Raw genomic sequence first — 19,440 nt, forward strand, 5'->3', positions numbered from 1 at the left:
CTGCAGCACCTCTGTCCTCAAAACTTAAAATAGCCATTTGTTAGCGGCTAGATAACCTCAAAACAAATCCATGTATGTCTGGAGGGCAGCTTGTTTGATATGGCTCATGTCAGTTATCACAAGCACAGTGTGTTTTGGGTACCTCCAAAATCCAATGTGTTGGTCTGTGTTTACATCATCATGCCCAGTAAAGCTGTGGTAACTGTAGCTGTTCATACTGTGTTTTGCAGGGGTCAGCTGGAAAGACAAAATTGCAGCCCTCCGTTCAAAAATGGCTGAGAGAAAAGTCCTGTGGTTTGTGGTAACGGCCTTGGATGAAGTAGCATGTAAGTCTTTGCATCTCCTTTCTCAGTTCTTCCTACAAAATACATGTCCTTCCTGCCTTGGAAAGGAAGACCTCTGCGAGGGTGAGAGGCACTTATGACAGCCAATGTGTTTGTTAGAGACCAGTTAACTTGTATGATGTGCAGTGGTGATAACAGGTCATAAACAGCAAGCCAGTATTTCTACACAGCGCCTTATTACACCAGGGCAGCTCCTGAGTACATTTTTGGCCCAGGAAATTGTAAATCACCACCTTTAAAAAACAGCCCAGGCAAAGGGAGAGGAGTTATATATAAAGCCTGAGGCAGTTTGAAGGAAAAAAAAAAGACCAGTGAGATCTTCTGGCTGTAAAATATCCTGATGCTGCCTTACCCTATGGGGAGATGGAGTCTGTTTTCTGCTGTGGAGTCTGGGCTATAAACAAAGCAATGCAACATGCAGCTTTGTATACATAAGGCAAGGGTGGAGTACACAGCGTTCACAGTAATCTTCCTAATTGTCACTACTTTTTAAGTCAGTCTCCCTCTCCAGGTGTTTGGCAAATGCTTTGGTTAAACAAGTAAGTTGGGGCTCATCTTGTATTCCCAGATCACTTTGACTGAGGGTCGCGGGGTGCTGCTGGAGAGTCCCCTCTGTGTTTGGGGCCCCAGGATGACTAGGTCTGCACACCTTGGCTCCCAGCCCAGTGTCTAGGAAGGGAGGATGGCCAAAACCAGCAGTGGTTTCCCCAGGACTGTTGTTGCTAGTGCTGTGTATCCTTTGTCCAGAAATCACCAGTGCACAGACTGGTGCAGTGGGAACACGGCACGAGTAGGTTCTGAGTGCTGCTAATGCCTGTGCCGTGTATGATTTGAAAAGGTAGAATTGAAGGTCGTGTGTTCCTAGCAACAGCACTGCTAGCTCAGCGTCTGTGGTGCTGGGTGAAGCTAGCTTGCTGTGGTCTGTGGGCTCTCCTGGATCTGGGACACTGAGCAAAGAGCTTGTTTCATGAAAGAAGTACTTTGGAGCGTGGTGAATATGACTCCTCCCCAGGGAGGCCTGCGTGAGCAGAGATTGTGTGTCTCACCTTTTCAGGTGCATCTCCAATTAAATTAATGATAAATTGGTGCCCTGAGGTGGTTTCAGATTAAATGTCTGCAGCAAAGCCAAGCTTGGTTATGAATCAAAGGTTTTTAAGATGGACCAGAGTTTATAAGAGAAGCTTGTTGCCAGGTGCCTGGTTGATTTCCTATCCTAAAGGGGAAAGGGGGAGAAGTTGTCTTTAATTGTATTTAATTCAGTTCACTGCATGAAACTCCAGACAAGTTTCTGGGGACAGAAAGAGAGCCCCAGAGGAGGCTGTTGCCTCTTTACTGCACTGGGAGTCGGCTGAGCGAGGAAGTTTGTACCCATGCAGTAGAGAGTTCTTTGTGGCTCTTTCCTGCTTCCAAGTGACCTCCTCCTTCCCTGGGGAGAATCAAACTCTATTTTTACTTTTGAGGCAGAATTTGCACGGTTCGGTGAATACAGTGCTGGGCTGTGATTTAGGACATGTTGGTTCTTTTCCCAGCTGTCCTGCTGGCTGGTCTTGTTGCCTTGAGTAACTCATTTCAGCTAATTGGATACCCTGGGGTTTTTATGTGACCCTAAAATCAGGAGTTTGGAGATGCTGAACATCTACTTCCCCTCTTGACTTTGCCTGGAGTTAAGTGAGACTGTGCAGTCAGAATCTGAGGTGGTGTAGGCACCCAAATGAGAGAGAGGCCTTTTGGGAGTATTTTAGTCTTGCCTATTGCGCCTCTTTCCCTCAATGATCAAGAGAAGGATTGGGATGAGATAACTTGTACCTTTGAAGTCTTCTGGCTGTTGAGAAGTGAACTTTAATTGCATCGCACAGGCCAGAAAGGGCAAACGCTACTTTTTTTTTTCCCCTTTTTTGCCTCTACCTTTCTTCCAAGCCTGCCCTCCTTTAGAAGTTAACCCCATTTTCTTGCCCGATGGGAGCGTTTAAACTGCAGTTCTGGTGCCATCTCCTGGCAAAAACTTAGGATTGCTGGCAAAGCAGCAGGACACGGGACAGCTGGGTGGGAGCTGGACCCGCGGCCTGCATCCGTGACGACGACTCATTGCTTGACTGTGTTTTGCTGAGATTATTTTTGGCTTTTTCTAATGTTGCAGCAGATGAACCAGGACTGTGATTCTTGGCGTTCTTATTTTCCAGGGCTTTTCAACCTCCGAGGCTCTGATGTTGAGTACAATCCTGTGTTTTTTGCATACGCCGTCATAGGAATGAACACAATCAGGTGCTTGTATTCCCCTCTTCTGTCCCCCCAAGATGCATTTTTTACTGTGGGATTGCTGTTCTAGCGAAACATTTGTCTTTTCAAAATGCCCATGCTTGGGCACTTTAATGTCCTTTCTGAGCACTTTCGTCTTCAACTTTAATTACTCTCCTCACCTGATCAGAGCTAGAGAGGCAGCCAAGGGCTCTGCTGCACTCCTCAGTGCCTCAGATGACTTGCTGGGTGACCTTGGGCGTGATGGCTGACCCCTCTGTCTGTCACTCTGAGATAACACAGACGGCCCTTGAAGCCCTGGGCGAAATGTGGGTAAGAGCCAATGCTGGGCTGCATGTTGGAAAACTTTACTGTCATTGATGAGTAACTTCAAAACTGCAGGGACTGTGTAGAAAAGTTTCAGGACTGGCTTATGACAGAAGGCATCTTTCCTGTGACTGCCCTGTGTAATGAACCTCAGCAAGCACAAGTCTTTTGAAGGCATCTCCAAGCTGCTAGTTAGATGTGTCTGAGGTGTAAAACCTGGCTGGGTGAGTACAGGCTGTATGTGAAGGTTGAGCTGCACTTTCCAATTTAGGAAAGTGAGAACTCTGTGATACATTAGCTTTTCCTTTCCAGATGTTGCCCTTAAAAATTAAAGAATGGCCATTATTTGCCTGTCTTATTCTTTCCTGCTTGAAGGGCAGTGATGGGATGCAGCCAGTTTGAATGTGTCGTACAAACAAAAATGCTGTCAGCTCCTTTCCTCTCAGCAGGGTGGTACCTCTTAATTTCAAAGCAGGATTTAAGCAGTGTGAAGGCCAGTGGTTAAAACAATATAGGTTAAAGTGTAGCACATAAATTAACAAACTCCTTTCTCCCTGAAATGTCACCAGAGTGGTTTCTCCTTCCCTCCTTCACTCCAACCACTGTCAGATATGGTCCCACCTATAATTTCTGTCTGATTTGTTTCTCAGACTCTTCATTGATGGTGACCGGATGACAGACCCAGCTGTGAGGGAACATTTACAGCTCGATTCCACCCAGGAGCCTGACTTTAAAATCCAGGTGATGCCTTATGGATCTATCCTGTCGGAGCTGCAGGCTGTTGGTGCAGGCCTCTCACCCAAGGACAAAGTGTGGCTCAGTGACAAAGCAAGCTATGCTCTGACTGAGGCCATTCCCAAGGTTAGTGGCCCTTGAAAAGGAAAATGCTTTCCTCTTTTCTGCCCAGCACGGTCAGGAATGGTGTTAATGAGGGCAGCTGGACTCAGGTTCCTGTCTGCAAAGGATGATTCAGGCTGGAGCTTGTGCGGAAGGGATCCAGCCATGCTGAGTATTGAGGGGTTGTTAATCCTGGAGTTGCTCTTGACAGAGCTGCCCTTCCAACTCGCTAAGCTGATTTACCCAAAGAATTGTCAGCTTAAGATAAAGCCAGTACAGGGAGAGAGGGAACAGGGTGAACTCGGGTCATGCTGCCCAGGGATGGAGCATCAGCCTTATGCAGACCAGCAGTAAGAGCTGGAAACTTGCAGAAACTAAAGCAATAAAGTTGAGCAGGACATTCGGGAGCAGGCATTTGGCTTGATCTGAAGGTCTGAAGATCATTCTCCTTATTTATTTCAGTGGCTTGAGGATATCAGGCAATATGTGACATCCTGTATGGAAGACAGGAAGTACAGGGCAATAGAGTTGTTGCACGAGGGAACCTTGTGAGGACACAGATAACCTGCAGGCAGTGGTTGTCCATACAGTGAGTGCATCTGCTAAGAGACATCAGAATAATTTCAGTACAGCTGTACTTGCTATATCTTACCCTTGAACTTGACAGTCTGGGCGTCCTGCAGTCCACCTGATATTCAGTAGTCATGAAAGAAGATACTTGGGGAAGGATGATTCCTGCCTGTTTCATGTACTGCAGGGGTGTGCTGCAGGTATGTGTATGATATAGCCATATCCATGACAAAAAAGCTAACTCATGGGGCCTGAAGGCTTTTTCTGTATACAGGGATTTTAAGAGTGGTATCAGCTTTGTGTCTTCTGAAAAACAAATCCCCAAGAGCAGGGTCTGTTAGTGTGTCATTAGGCTGCCACAGTTTGATGCCAGCACACATCTCTGCTTACACTCTTTGGCTGTCATGGCCAAACTAGAAGGAGTTATTTTTCTCCAGTGAAGACATCCACTTATATACTTCAATAGGTTCATTGCACTTGGTGCACGAGGACAAACAGGTCTGGAAAGTTTCGTTACTTTCAGTGTATCCCCTTAATACAGGATGTGGCTCTCTGTGCCTTTGCACTGACTTGAGGGAAATGTGAAGTTTGCCTTGTGTAGGTTTTTTTTGTTCTAAAAACCAAGAAGACATGTACGTGAGCAAGACCCTTTTTTGCCCCTTTTCGGGGTTAAATCTTCTGACACTTTTAATCCATTTCTAGGTACAAATGGCCTCTTGTTTAGGGTAGCAGAAAGCAAATGGTTTGGGGAGCATTCAGGTTAAATTGTTGTTGCTCTTTTGACTTCAGAGTAGAATTGCTGTAATTGGAGTTAATTGACTAACCCTAGTTTGGCTAAGTTGCTGTAGATGATTTACTCAGAGCATCCATATAGAGAAGTACAGCAGATCTGGCCTAGCTTAAGGAATGTAATGAGTTGTAGTGACATTATTTACCCTGTTAGCAATTTCAGCTGGTACTGAGTCATTACAGTGCTACATGCTCTCTCTTTGCAATGGGAGAGGCCCTGCCTCAAGGAGTTCTGTGCAATAGAAAGCATGAGAGGGAGGACTGAAATGTCTTGATTAAAAACCACTGAGAGAGTCATTGGAAGAGCCAGAGGTTTCCTGGTTCCTCATGCTGGGCTTTCTTTCTTCAGCTTTACACCAGCTGAGCAGCTGGTCTGTGGTGCTTTGAAGAGCCCTAGTGCTGGAAGTCCATCTACTGTCTGTCTCCATCAAAGCCAGGTATTGACACTGGCAAAAATCCAGTCCATTGTTAAACACAGATCTGCAAACCCTTTATAGATTTGCCTACAGCTGCATGTAAATATTAGTAGAACCTGCCAGTATCTGTAAAAGGCAAACCAATCTAAGAATCTGACAGTTGAGAAGTATTGCCCTGAAGCTGATAAAAGAACTTTCCTGACTTGTGGCTTCTTCAGTACTTTAATTCCTGCATAACGTAGTGTAATTGTCTTGCTATTTTTAGACCTGTAGGATTTGTGTGAAACTGGTCTTTGCTGAAGGTCTGCCAAGCCTGTGCTTGTGTAGGTGCTCATCCCCTATCCTCATATATAATGAGTAGAGCGGAGAGCTCTGGGGCAAAAGACTTTGTCTTTGATCCTTCTTCTGATGCCAAATGTGACAAGGCTTGGGCAAGTCACCTCAGTTGGTGAATTTCTGAAGACATGTTCAGAACCAGCCAGGCATTCCTGCTAATCTAAGGACAGCTGACGTCTGGGGAGGTGGTAAGGGATCAGTTACTGTAATGTAGGGCCATCCCATCCAGGCACAGGAAAGTTTTGTCTCAAAACTGCTGATGTAAGCTTCTTTCAGAAGTGGACAGCATATGTGGAGAGCTTTGCAAAGGCCCTTCATGTTTTTTAGGGCCTTGGGGTATTTGTTAGAGCTGCTGATCATTAGAAGTGGTGATGGTCAGTGGTGGAGGAGCCAGACCCTTGAGGGGCCCACCAGGTTCAACTCCAGTGCTTGTAACTTGGGCTGGATACCCTTTGCTTCCTGCTACTTGGGTGACAGTCAGGTAACAAGTCAAGGTGACTTTTGGTCTGTTTGCACAGCCTAAATTCCACCTTAGCCCTGGGATTGGTGTTTCTCATTGTCTGTCTCTGGGACTTTAGTGTACATCAGCAGTAGGAAACCCATGGCTCAGACATTGATATATATTCTAATTAGGATATCCAAATCTTCACCCTGCTTCATGACAAGCTCCTTGCATTTCCTTGTGGCTGTTCTTCCTTCAGTCAGGAACTGTTTCTCCTCTTTATTCACCAGTGCACTTAGCTGCCTACTGACAACCAGTATTTCCCAGCTCTGAAGGTTGAGAGAGACTGCCAAAGTACAAATTGTGGCCAGGCTGAGTTATTAAACCTGCAGGATTATATCGTCTGGCTAATCCACAAGTAATCCCTGTCCTTCTACTGCAGGCTTACCGATACCTCACCCCATATACTCCCATCTGCATTGCAAAAGCTGTGAAGAATGCATCGGAAACAGAAGGAATGAGAAGAGCACATGTAAGTGAAGCTTTGAGAGTCTCCTTGCACATGGCAAGAGGTTTGTTTTACATTTAGGGAGAGAAATTACATTTTTCATCCAGTTTTAGTGTTTCAGCTAAAAAGTAAATAAGAATGTGGATGGCAGGGTAAAAGTGGTTTTCTGTCACATATCTACTGCTGCTGAAGCAGTGTTTTTTGCTTGGTTAGCAATCCCTTGGAGTGAAGAACAACATTTGTGATAGTGTGAGGAACCAGCCTTGCTCTGTTGGAAGACCCTGCAGACTTGAGAAGTGTTGTTGAGAGTATGAGCCTTTAAAAGGCTGTTCTTTCCCCTGTGCTAGTTCTGTTGTCTTTCTCAGTGGAGTCTTCAAACTGTTATGACTTGTATAAACACAGCCTAGAGAACACAGAGAAATTCTTCGACACATGGTGCAAAACACAGTTCAAGATGCTCAGGAGCAGTCAAGTGTCCTCAAAGCACTCTTGATTTTGTGTCATCATCATGACACAATGGAAATGAGACTGATTTCCCAGAAAGCTTCATATTTTCAAACAAAAAAAGCTGCTTGTGAAACAGGTTCATGGTGGGGCTGAAATTTTCTCTTGTTTATTTCCTGCTAAATTTCAAGCAGCAGTTTTCACAAGAGGAGAAGTGTGGCAGTTAAAGCAGGGCTGGCAGTTCTGGACTTGTTCCATATTTTCTGCTAGCTTCTTGGGAACTGCTGCTTTCTATTCCAGTGCTTTTCTTTGCCTGTTAGGTAATGGGAAGTAAAAATACTTGTACTGAACAGACACTTTGTCACCGGCCACCTGAGGACAAAATTGTGCCTTGCTCTTGTATACTTGTCTCCTTGCCCCTGCATGCTGTAAGCATGTAGAAAAAAGGAAGAAAAAATGGGGTTATCAGGCACGAGAAAAGTCAGAAGCTATGTGACAGACTGTGGTGCTATGTGCCCAAAGGGTATGTTCCCCTGTCACATCACCAGATGTGTCGTGTGGTTGCCTGCCACAAGCTGAAATGCAAGGTCTTGCGTGTTGAAGCACAAGGGACTTGAAAGTCATGTGTAGGGTTTGCTGTGTACTTGGTAATTCTTCACAATATGGTACTTTCCAGCAGTAAACTTTTATTAATGTTTATTTAATTGTCCAGATACATTTCCAGTGCTTTTATTAATTTCAGGAGACAGAACCCAGAAAGACCTCTTAGATCATCTCTTAGTGTCTCTGAAACTTGCAGGTTAAATTATTTTGCCTTAAAACCTGTTTATACTGAGGCTTGATAAATCTTTTGTCTTCTCAATTCCCTTCTGCCTATTTTAACACAGATTAAAGATGCTGTTGCCCTGTGTGAGCTCTTTAACTGGCTGGAGAAAGAGGTAGTGTATTCTTTTTTTTTTTTAACTTGGAGATTTTATTACTATGTAAAATTCTTCATGAGCATAAAATTTTATAGTCTTTATAGTGCCTTTGCTAAAAGTGGAAAAACAGTTGGGGTTTTATCTGTTTTTTGTTGGTGGGGATTTCAATCGTGCTTTCATCCAAGGCCCCCATTCATTTTACACAGACCAAAGCCAGAGCAGGTGAGAAATGACCTGAATAGGCTTAATATAGTGTTAATACTGTCTTGTGCTGGCTTGATAGTATAAATCATGAAGAAATACCCAGTTTGGTGCAATACTTCAGCACTATTCTCATGGTGATCAGTATTGTCTGGCAGTATGGACAAATTTGGCGTTTATGAATGGAGAGGTGCAGTCATGCCCATATGCAGTGAAAATGGGATAAAGACAAATTAGTCATGTTTTCTCTGGAAGTACACAGTGAAGGTGCAGAGTGCCCAGTGTTACACAGCAACTTACTAAGCTGTGCTCCTTCTGTGCTACTGCATGTCTGAGTCCATTGACTTTACCTATGGAGATGGCTTGATGGCTTCCCAAAGGTACCTTTTTACATGTCTGAGTACCTCAAGAAGTCTGCCTCAGGGGCTATGAAACCTAGCTCTTGCTTCCCTTTGCTTGTTGTCCAGTCCTGAGGAGGTTGTCACAGGTTTTAATTTATGAAATGCCTAAAGTAAAATTTGACGTCCTTTGTTTTTCCTGCAACTGCTTCCATTTCTTATTTAGAAGCATAAAAATTCTGCTAATACCATGGTTTGTTGGAGAGAACTGTTTAAGCTTAGTGTAACCTGTCTGTGAAGAGATGTTGTCTTGTGAGATGTTACCTCTGCACATATCTCAGTGAAATTAACACTGCATTAACTGCTTCCTAGTCAGGGTTCAGCAATACTGCTTTGTCTTTCTCTGCTTCCTCTTCTCACATGCCCTGCACAATATTGCTAGGTTGGTGCTTGTCAGTACTGAGGAATGAGGACAAAAAGCCTGGAAAGAGGTCACTTCAAGATTGGGTTTTGTAATGCACAGACAAAGTGCTTAAGCATTTAGCATTTTCTTGGTGTGCTAATTCAACCTACATCTTTGTCCACTAGGTTCCAAAAGGAACAGTAACAGAAATAATTGCTGCAGACAAAGCAGAGGAGTTCCGCAGGTAAAAAGTAAATCCCCTGTGAGGATGGTTTCTGGGTGGTGTTTTTATACTTTGTTTTTATTTCATTCCTTAGAAATCCACCTCACTCGCAAATAAATTTTATCTGAGGACAAACCATTACTACAGGATTTCTTTGAATGCTTGAAGGAGTTGGGAAAGAATTGGGTCTCTTGGGAGATAGAAGTCCCAGCCCACTGGATCCTATCCAGTTTTCTTTTGAGATAGCAATGAGGAATGCCACAGGTTAGGACACTTAAATATAAGACAGTTGCTTTGTTACCACAGAGGAGCTGATATGAGAGTTAAATTTCCTTCTCTTCTGATGGAGAGTGAGCACCATTTGTATTGGGAGATACTCACGTACATACGTACATCAACAAGACTTCTAAAAATGCCTTTGAGTAAATAAGTAACAAAGAAGAAATTGTTCAGGACATGTGTTTCATAGGTGGGTTGGGTGGTGAATTTTCTGCTGGTAAGAAAGAGATGGAAAGCAGGTTTCCACATGGTTGGGAGGATAGGGCTTCAATCTGTACAACTCTCCTACCCAAGTATGCTTGCCCAGATGGCTTTCAAGGCTAAGGGGAAGGCTGAGGCGATGTGAAATTGATGATGGGGCACTCCAGGTACCTCAGGTGCCTGTGTGCTCCTCTCACTTGTACTGTAGTGATCACAATCTTTTCTTTCAGCCAACAGAAAGACTTTGTTGAATTGAGTTTTGCTACCATATCAAGCACAGGTCCAAATGGAGCCATCATTCACTACAAGTAAGAGAAACACAGCTTCTCCTTTCATCCTTCAGCAAACATAGTTGGAAGGAGCTGTCAGGCTTCATTGTGGTGTCACAACAGAGTACTCTAGGGAGATGTTGATTGCCATCTCTCTTTATTCCACCAGAGCTTCCACACTTACTAAATTAAAATCTCTCCCTGCTGGCAGCATGCATGTATTATCATGCTGATCTGCTCAGGGGCCATAGAAAAGGGCTGTTTTGGGGGTAGAAGTCTGAGAAAGAGGAGTATGAACTGCAGACTGTTCTGAAATATGTCCAGGAACAGATGTTGAGGGTTTTGCTGTGAGCAACAAAGCTATACTGTACTGTAGTGCTATTTTACTGTAGACAAATACACTCCTCAGTATGATCCCTGGCTCAGCGTGTGTGTTTTCCATCACTGCCACAAGAAATCAGAGCCAACACATCCAAGCTTGCACTTAATATGGTTTCTGGACTGCAGACATGGGCTGGAGACCTTAAAACTGTGGAACAAAAAGCTTTGTGTTTAACTGAACAGGCCAGTTCCTGAGACCAACAGAACGCTGTCTGTGAACGAGATCTACCTCCTTGACTCAGGAGCACAATACAAGTGAGTGGGATGAATGGTGCTATATTTTCTGCTCCCTGTGACCACCTGCAGGGTCAGCTCCCCATTGCTATGGCGGGCATGGTAACATGTAGTTTTGAGCACAGTGCCATTTCACAGCCTGCTCATTGTATCCCCTTTATAAAGCCAAATGCATCAGTCAGTGGGTGGCTGATGTGTGACAGGAGGCTCTGAGCTGGGCTCAGGGCAGCAGACTGGGGCTGCTGACAAGCCTTGTCTGGGGTAGGGGATGAGGTCTAAAAGTACAGTTCTCACATAAGTCCCATTACCAGGGTAATGGTAGCTGTGCTCTAGCACAGGCCTGACTGCCCTGTTTAGGCTTGGGCTGCCTACACAGCAGCCTGCACAGCTGAGTGAGGCACCTCCCCTGCCAGGTCTGCCCTGTGGGCAGATTTGACTGATGCCGAGGTCAGAGCAAGGGAGGACAGCACTGGTTTGTGGTGTTCTGTGCCTTTCCAGAGAGAGACTCAGAGACAGGGTGTCTCATTGCAGTGGATACTTGGGTCTCAGGTGTGTTTCTGGGAGGGCGTCATATGTCTGTTGACTCACTCAGTACTGTTTTGACAGTGACATTCAGTGGCCTTAAATCTCTGCAGCTGTTTACTGTGGAACTCTTGACTCCATGGAAAATGAAAGAAGTGGTATTTTTAACCAGTGTAAATAGATGAGAAATGGCTTGTTCACTAAGATGCAGAACAGGCCTGGCTGCTTCTTTGAGATGAGCTTTTGTCTTTAGAGGTATGCTTTTTTGTTAGTCAGGAAGAACTTTGCAGAAGAACCATACAGGCATCCTTTGATAAGATTTTTACAAGGAGATCTTTTTTCCTTCCTCTGATGGCCTAATTAATGATTTCCTTAGTGCCGCTGTGAAAAGCAGCCCTTTGAATACAATATAAGCTGAACATCAATGGCGCCACAGCATTGTGACAGGGATGCTCTGCTTGGCCCTGCTAAGAAGTTAAACCGTGAGCTCTTTGTGACCATGGCCTGTGTGTGCCGGGGAAAAGCGTAGGCACAGGAGTGTTTCAAAGGGAACTCATTGTTTAAGAGCCTCTGTGTTTTTGGCAGCAGGCTCAAATTGATATTTGTTAGAAGGAACTTAGAGCCAGTTTCAGACATCTCAGACTAACCCCTATCCAAATGCTGGATAACTTGTAGAAATCTTAGAACAAGACTCCCTGAGGATGGAAGGGACGCTGTACCCCCTTACATTTCTCTTCCCTGAGCTGGTAGCTGTCATTTGTGCATAAGTATATCTTTTTAAACTGCTGTTGAATCATCTTCCATACAAATTTGGCCTTTTCTGTTCTCTATGGATGGGTACCAGTTGCTAAACCTCAAATTAGCATCATTTTTATGAGCAGTTTAGATTCTAATTTGCGAAGAGCTTTGGGATGCTTATGGATGAAAGATAACATTTTGAATTGTAAATCCTTACTGCTACATCTGGGATGTGTATGTTCAGGAATTTTGGAGATTAAGAGCTGTTACATCATGAGCAGATGACTTTACCCAGTTTTGAGCTTGGTTGCTTTGCTGCAGTGCGACTATTTTTTTTTGTGCATTCTCACTTTGATCTTTCTCCCCCATCCCTCTGCTTCCTGCATCTTTTTTTGTCTTTGAAGAGATGGTACAACAGATGTGACCAGGACAATGCATTTTGGCACACCATCAGCCTATGAAAAGGTAATTTGGCATCTCAGTGTGGCTTGTGATCTGACACTTATTATGAGAGATACTTAAACAAATGAGTAATGTGTCCTATTGCTATATAGTCAAAATACTCTATCAAGTATCATTTATTTAATGATATGTGACAGCATCTTGATAAAGACTGAAAAGGAGGCTGTCAGACTTCATACTTCCAAAACATAAACTAAGTGATTTAGAGAATGACACCTTTCTATCTTAAAATGCACACCTTTCATCTGCAAAGTGACATGTCTTCTCTAAATAATCACATCAGCAGGCTGAAGATAGATGTTACTGGCTTGTCCAACATGGGGGTTTAATTTAGTGCAAAGCTCAATGTCTAATGCAAGGCTGCAGTAGTGGTTTGTGTCTACTGTACCATATAAAAAAACAGTCTCAGACTTACTTGAGGAGGTCTGTGTTGGAAATTCAGCAGTGTAATTTTGTTTATTTTAAATTGCTTCTTTAATTAAAACTAATTTCATCATTATAGTTCACCGGGTGATGAAAATGTGCTGTAGGGTATGCTCAGGAAGGAAAACTACAGCCACGGAGAAAGTCAGTCAAGTAGGTCAGGTGAATCCTGCTGCTAAACCTGCGCTCTGAGTTAGTGACACTCTCTGTAACGAGCAGAGAAATATCTTCAGAGTAATTTAAAGTCCTTCTGCTCATGGTTTGCTTTGGCGTTGCCAGCCACTGGGAAGCATGAGCAAGCCTTCCGAGGTCCTCTGCAATTTGCACAAGATGCAGTCTTTCTTTCCATTCCTGGGGAAGTTTTGACTCTCCCTTTTTACTTATGGCACACATTTCTTTGACAGGAATGCTTCACCTATGTACTGAAGGGACATATAGCTGTGAGTGCAGCCATCTTCCCAAATGGAACCAAAGGTGGGTTGGTGAGTTGGAGTGTTTTGACCACAGCAGTGACCTCTGGAGAACTGGTGGTCTGAGAGCAACATTATGGTTGACAGGTCCATATGTGTTAGGCAGATGTTGATGTAACTATCTGTGTCTGTTTCCATCACAATATTTTGGATCTGGATTACGGATGCCACCTCTCTCGACATCAACCAGTGCTGAAAATTTTGAGGGAGAAAGTCTGAAGGGCATTTGAAATGCATTTAGGTTGATAGTGACTTTCATCACTCAGTGGCACTCTAACACATCTGTGGCCTTTCTGTCCTTGGAAGTTGTCTTTATGCTTTCCTTGTGGCCCTGTCAAAGTGAGAGGTCACTTTCCAGCTCCAAAAGGACAGGGTAATTCTGTTCCAGTTAATGTGGAATCTCTTTTGTCAGTGAGCAGCATGGAAAAATGACGCAGGAAGGAGCTGTTTTGATTTTGTGCAGGAGAAGCTGTGACATACATTCACCCCTGGTGAATTTGTTGCAGAGCTATTTTCCCCCTGATGAGACCCCTTGCACAAAGACTTTTCTTTTTAGAGTTTTCTTCAGTTTGCATTCTTGTGTAGGTGAGGAAAAAGCAGCTGCATAGTGGTACAAGAAACCCCAACTAAAACTGCAGGGTGTCTGAGCTTGAACATACGGGCTTGATGTTCACAGGCAGGTTGAAACAATCTGAAATGACTGGCCATCCAGACGAAGTCTGGCTGATTAGTTCACCAAATACAATTGGCAAGTCATCTATTTTGAGTTTATTTAGTGCAGCTACCTTTAAGAAAGGTGCTGAATTCTCAGTGCAATATTTAACCACTAGATTGTTTTATGAAAACCCCTGTGGAGCAAGCAGCAGTGCAATGTTTCTGTTACAGACCATCTTCTGAAGAACTGTGCAATCAGAGAGACAGGGGCTCTTAGTTTAGAAAGGGCTTGAACATGAGGCTTGCCCAGTCTACCCTGTAACTTGTAACAATCCAATGACTTGCTTTCTTTGGTTGATGGTGGGGGGTTTTGGTTGGTTGATTGGGGGTTTTTTGCATGTTTTCCAGGTTTGAACCTTCAGGGTGATTATCAGCTTCTCTGTGGGAGCCTGACTTCATCACATTCTCTCTCCATGTCCGTCTCTTCTCTTTGGCCTGCAGGTCACCTTCTAGATTCCTTTGCCCGCTCTGCCTTGTGGGACTGTGGTTTGGATTACCTGCACGGGACAGGACATGGAGTTGGCTCATTCCTAAATGTACATGAGGGTCCTTGTGGCATTAGCTACAAAACCTTTGCAGACGAGCCCTTGGAGGCTGGAATGATTGTCTCTGATGGTATTTATCACTGGTGATTCTCTCTAGTTACTGGGGAAGGACCAAGCTCTTTAAGATGCAGAAGGAATAAATCTGACAGCAGTGTAAAAGAAAGATGGGATCATAAGCTCTAGTCCTGCCTCCTCAGCGTGTTAATTGTCATTTAAACTTTCTAGGTAAAGATCCTTATTTTAACTCTTTCACCTTCCATAAAGCATCTTTGCAGTCGGGTGCTGCAAGCCTGCTCTCTACAGTGCAAGCCTCAGCAGAGTTGTGCTGCTGACCAGCCAGGCTCTGGCATGCTGCCTCCCATTCTGCAGTGGAAGAGCTGGCTGCAGTACAAGCTGGACACCAAGCTTTCAGGAGCTAATCCTGTCTTTACTATGAGCTATTTGAGGCAGCTATTAAATCTTTACATGCCGTATTCTTCCAATAGTACATGAGCAGCCTGTCAAGGTTTGCTGAGAGACAGCACATTCCTTCAGGGCTGCATAGTCCTGTCAGGGAGTTGGGAGCGCTCTCTAAAATAAGTGTTTTTGGGGAAGGTGTTACCCACTTGCCTTTTGTAAAGGCATTAGTATTGTCTTTGGCTGAACGCAACTTGTAAGGGCACCATTAGTATCAGGTATTTGGAGCACATGTACTCTGTGCTCTCTCTTGACTTGCAAGGAGACTTTCTGAGCTTGAAGGCTGTCTGTCTTGTTTCTCCTCTCTTTGAGAACTTTTGCTTTAACCTTGCTCAGGGCTTATGTGCAGATTAAGCAGAGTAAGAAATTTGTTTGCCTCTGTGGATGCTTGATGTCAAGATTGCTTAGTGACTTCAGCGGACTAAACCCATGCAGTGGAAGTCTGGCCATAGGGAATAAGTATTTGCACAGTGAAGCTATGTGGCTTAGTTAATTACTGTCTGTTTCTGCAGAGCCTGGATATTATGAAGATGGGTCCTTCGGGATCCGAATAGAAAATGTCGTCCTTGTGATCCCTGCTGAAACCAAGGTGAATGACGTGCTCCAGATGCACCTTTCTCCATGACTCACTGGTTGTAAACCTTTAAAGTACTGGAACTTGAGGTGGGACCATGCTGCAGACAGTTGAATCCTACACAAGGTCTCCAAAACCTCACTATGGTGAAGACTGATTCTAAGTCTCCCTTGCTAATAGAGACACAGATGACAGTTCTGTTCTGCTTCTGCAGAGTTTCCATAGGTTGAAATGTGTTTTTCAAACACATATGTGTATATAAAACAACTATGTGATAGTAGTTTCAAAATGTTTTCCATGTGGGTGTCAAAACATCTTTGTTCAGCCCCTTGAAGTTATTGCTGTAGAGTTAGCTGATCTTCTGAAGTCAGGATTTTCTTCTCTGATAGAGAGTCCTCAGTGGCAGTAGAAACAAAACTGCAGTCAGATTTTGACTTTATAACTGCCAGTCTGGCTGGGTTATGCTTTTAGAAATGCCAGACTGAAAATGACTGTACAGTATCAAGCTCAGTCCTGTTCAGTTGTGACATGGGGCATGACCTTTAAGAAGTGACTATTGAAAGGAAATAACTAGTGTTTATGTTGAGATTCTTTGCTTGAGCTGTAAGAAAAATGTTATTTTCAACAGTAAGTTGCTGCCCTCTCATCTGAATGTTACATGGGTTTTTCTGTAGTGATGGCATGAACTGTGGGGTAAGCGTGATCTGACTGGAGCTGTTCCTAAAGATTTACAACCCCATTTGTCTTTCTGCTGCAGTATAATTTCAAAAACAGAGGGAGCCTGACTTTTGAACCCTTAACCCTGGTTCCAATCCAGGCGAAAATGATTGATGTTAATTTGCTAACACAAAAAGAGGTAAGTGAAACAATAGGTTTGTATTGCCTTCTTTGCACTAGCGCCACCTTCTTCTGTTCTCTTTATAAAAACCACTGGCCTCTGTTCAATTTGGTTGATCCAGCAAGCGATCTTGAGCAATCTGATTTGATTTTAAACTTGATCCAGCTCTGGGTGGGAGGCTGGACTCGATGAGCCCTCCAGAGGTCTTTCCCATCTAAATTATTCTATGTCGTCACAGGCAGCAAGGGCCCCTCCAATGATTTGTTTGATAGTTCACTGGATCTATTTGCTGCTATCATCTCTCCTCTTTTCCTACTCCTGCCTTAATTTACTTCTGTGAGACTATCGTGCTTTCTCCCCAGAGACTTACACTATGTCTTATGTTGTTTTCATCTGCTTATGGTCAGTCCCATTCAGCCACACCACATTTTTAGTACCTATGGACTCTGAGCAGACATCAGTGATACGTCTCATCAGCATTTATGTCCTGAATAGCTTCATACTCTAAACTTACTGTTCAGGTTTCCCACCACCTTCACTAGTGTTTTGCCTTGTTTTTCTACCATATTCTTTATTCTGCCTCAATCCATCCTCCTTTTCTGAATGACAATCCTGTTTGCGTTTCCTTTTTCTGAAGGGGACTGTGAAGAGTATCAGAATCTGCTGTAAGGTTACGTGTTCTGATCAATAGGGCAACTTGTGTCTCAGGGCGGCATTGTTCAGTTAGAAGTTTGCAAAGCTGTTTACTAGACTATGCCAGTGTAGCTCTTCTGGCTTGCTGGAGACAGTGATTTGCAGAGGCTTTAAATACTTGTCAGCTAAACTGAACCTTGGCTCTTCTGAAGACCTGGGACCAATTGCTTCAGTTCCTACTCATACCAAATTTACAAGTCACTTCCATACATTAGAGCTCTGTCTCTTTGGGACAGGATCCCATCCCAGCCTAACTTCTAAGTCCCAAAGCACTTAAGGGCCTACAAATGTTTGCCTGAACACAGCTTGTAAGGGCACCGACTCCTCTGTGGTTATGCTGAATGTCATACCCGCCCCTTTCTCTAGCGTAACTGGGTGGACAACTACCATTGGAAGTGCAGAGAAGTAGTTGGAGCAGAACTGGAGAGGCAAGGCCGGCACGAAGCTCTCCAGTGGCTCATTCGGGAGACAGAGCCTCTCCTCGGAGCTCAGTAGCACCATGGTTGTCTGCAGTGTGTAGAACATCAGGACCACTCCGTATCACAACGATCTGTGTTTTCTTGACCGTTGACACCACTGGGAGAATGTTCTTCAGTAAACCTTTGGGAATCAGGAGGAGATTCATGTAGTGTTTGGCTCCCCATAATGTGTGCAGGTGGGATGGGGGTCACGAGGTTACTGTCTGAACAATTCTGGGGGGGGAGGGATTGAGAATAGAAAGCAAGCAAACTAAATAAGCATGTTGCCTTTGAAACAGGGCTCTTACTGAAATAATGGTTCTAAGAGGCAATACTGGAATATTTTATACTGCCTGTTTTTTCACTGCTGAAAACTCAGTATTTTTGCATTTTTGGGTTCCAGTTGCTAAGATGCTACCACACAGCAGGACTGATTACTGAATAAAAGATTGCAACCCACTCTTTGCTCCATCTGCCTTCTCTTGCCGTCTGACGTGTTGGGTGTGACAGCTTGAAGAAGGGCAAGAACCAGATAATTCCACCTTTATGTGTGCATCCAGCTCAGACAGTAACAAAACATGTGCAGGGCTGCCCAGTGCTAGGCACTGGACAGATATTACGGACCAGAGTAGTCAGTTGTTCTTGTGCTTTGTGACAGATCGCGCAGGGACGTGGTGACACTCGGCAGAGGTTTATGTGTGCAGGCCACCCAGGCCAGTTCTGTCCATTGTTATACTTGTATAACCCTTGGCAGTGCAGGGTGTGTGGGCAGTATCATGGAATTGCAGCTCTTCCTGGACACAAAGCAATTATTAAGTTAAAAAAACCTCAGTGCATACAATGGACAAAAGAAGGGTTGAAAGCGGCCTGGCCTTGGGCACCAGAAACTGTGCTCTGCATCCCAAGCAGCGCTCAGAGACATCTAGTGGTGAAGTGAGCTGCTGCAAGTTAAAAGCAGGTAGGAGAGCTCCCTCACCGGAGAAATTCTGTGCTTTGTGGTCTGAAAATCACTGTGTGCAGGTGCATCAAAGTGTCGTCCATGATGTTACATGATGGGGTAAGAATATGTTTATTAAAAGAAGTAATTCTTAACATGCTGAAGGTGTTTTGATCAAACCTAAGTTCAATATCGTATCTAGAAACAGCAATCAGGTAATGGCAACTCAAATTCCTGGTATTTTAAAGAGATGTTCAGTGCATATGAAAATGTTTGTATACATAATTTTCTTCCCCTTTCTCTCCCAAGAAATTCTGAGGTGGAAATGCTAATCTCTGGAGAGATTAATTGAAATCTCTATAGGGATTTATAGAAATCAGCATTTCCCTCAGGAGTTCTGGAAATTGGAAGCAGTATCATGCAGCCAAACAGAAAAGGCCTGGGAAGATAAAGTTGCCTAGGTTCCTAGCTATGTTATCAAAGAAAGTGATAAACCAAAAGTGCAGTAAGTGCTTGGAAAGGTCGTTTTCACACCGCAGCCCCTGCAGGTACGAGCATATATTTACATATCCAGGTGGTTTGCCCTCACCACCTGGTTGTATTTGCTTTCATCTCAGCTGTGCCTGTGGAAACCCAGCTCACACATCAGCCAGGCCACACTGTCTCATGAGCTTGTGCTGTGGACTAGAACAGATGGAGGACAACGTATCTGCCAGCTTCTGTTGCCTCTAGGTATTGACTGTGCCATGGGGACAAAGGGCGAGTGAGGGGTCTGACCAGGTTGTGCTCTGACAAATGGGGAATGGTGGGAGACCTCTGAGGCTGGAAACTGCTCTCCAGGTTAGTGGTGGAAGCTGAAGCAGATACTGCTGACCGCTGATGTTCCCAAGAGCGGCGTCCCAGATGTCCTGGC

The 19,440-nt window shown here is 44.2% G+C and overlaps 1 protein-coding gene across 3 annotated transcripts in view; it reads left to right on the plus strand.

The window, feature by feature from the left end:
• The window catches only part of XPNPEP1 (X-prolyl aminopeptidase 1), a 34,092-nt gene extending 16,043 nt beyond the window's left edge, over nt 1–18,049 (plus strand). For all 3 annotated transcript variants that reach the window (XM_061458805.1, XM_061458804.1, XM_061458806.1), the window contains 14 exons: nt 231–326; nt 2,525–2,606; nt 3,557–3,767; nt 6,739–6,828; nt 8,136–8,186; nt 9,296–9,354; nt 10,044–10,121; nt 10,647–10,718; nt 12,362–12,422; nt 13,247–13,316; nt 14,468–14,641; nt 15,540–15,616; nt 16,359–16,457; nt 17,499–18,049. In XM_061458805.1, coding sequence (XP_061314789.1) covers nt 231–326; nt 2,525–2,606; nt 3,557–3,767; nt 6,739–6,828; nt 8,136–8,186; nt 9,296–9,354; nt 10,044–10,121; nt 10,647–10,718; nt 12,362–12,422; nt 13,247–13,316; nt 14,468–14,641; nt 15,540–15,616; nt 16,359–16,457; nt 17,499–17,627 — 1,349 coding nt within the window. In that variant the 3' untranslated portion in view covers nt 17,628–18,049. The remainder of the gene's footprint in view (nt 1–230; nt 327–2,524; nt 2,607–3,556; nt 3,768–6,738; nt 6,829–8,135; nt 8,187–9,295; nt 9,355–10,043; nt 10,122–10,646; nt 10,719–12,361; nt 12,423–13,246; nt 13,317–14,467; nt 14,642–15,539; nt 15,617–16,358; nt 16,458–17,498) is intronic.
• Nucleotides 18,050–19,440: the final 1,391 nt, after the last annotated feature.

Source organism: Pezoporus flaviventris, unplaced genomic scaffold, assembly GCF_033815535.1.
Source record: "Pezoporus flaviventris isolate CSIRO_AGI_PZ_B2104156 unplaced genomic scaffold, CSIRO_AGI_Pfla_v1 ptg000029l, whole genome shotgun sequence".
Taxonomy (NCBI): domain Eukaryota; kingdom Metazoa; phylum Chordata; class Aves; order Psittaciformes; family Psittacidae; genus Pezoporus; species Pezoporus flaviventris.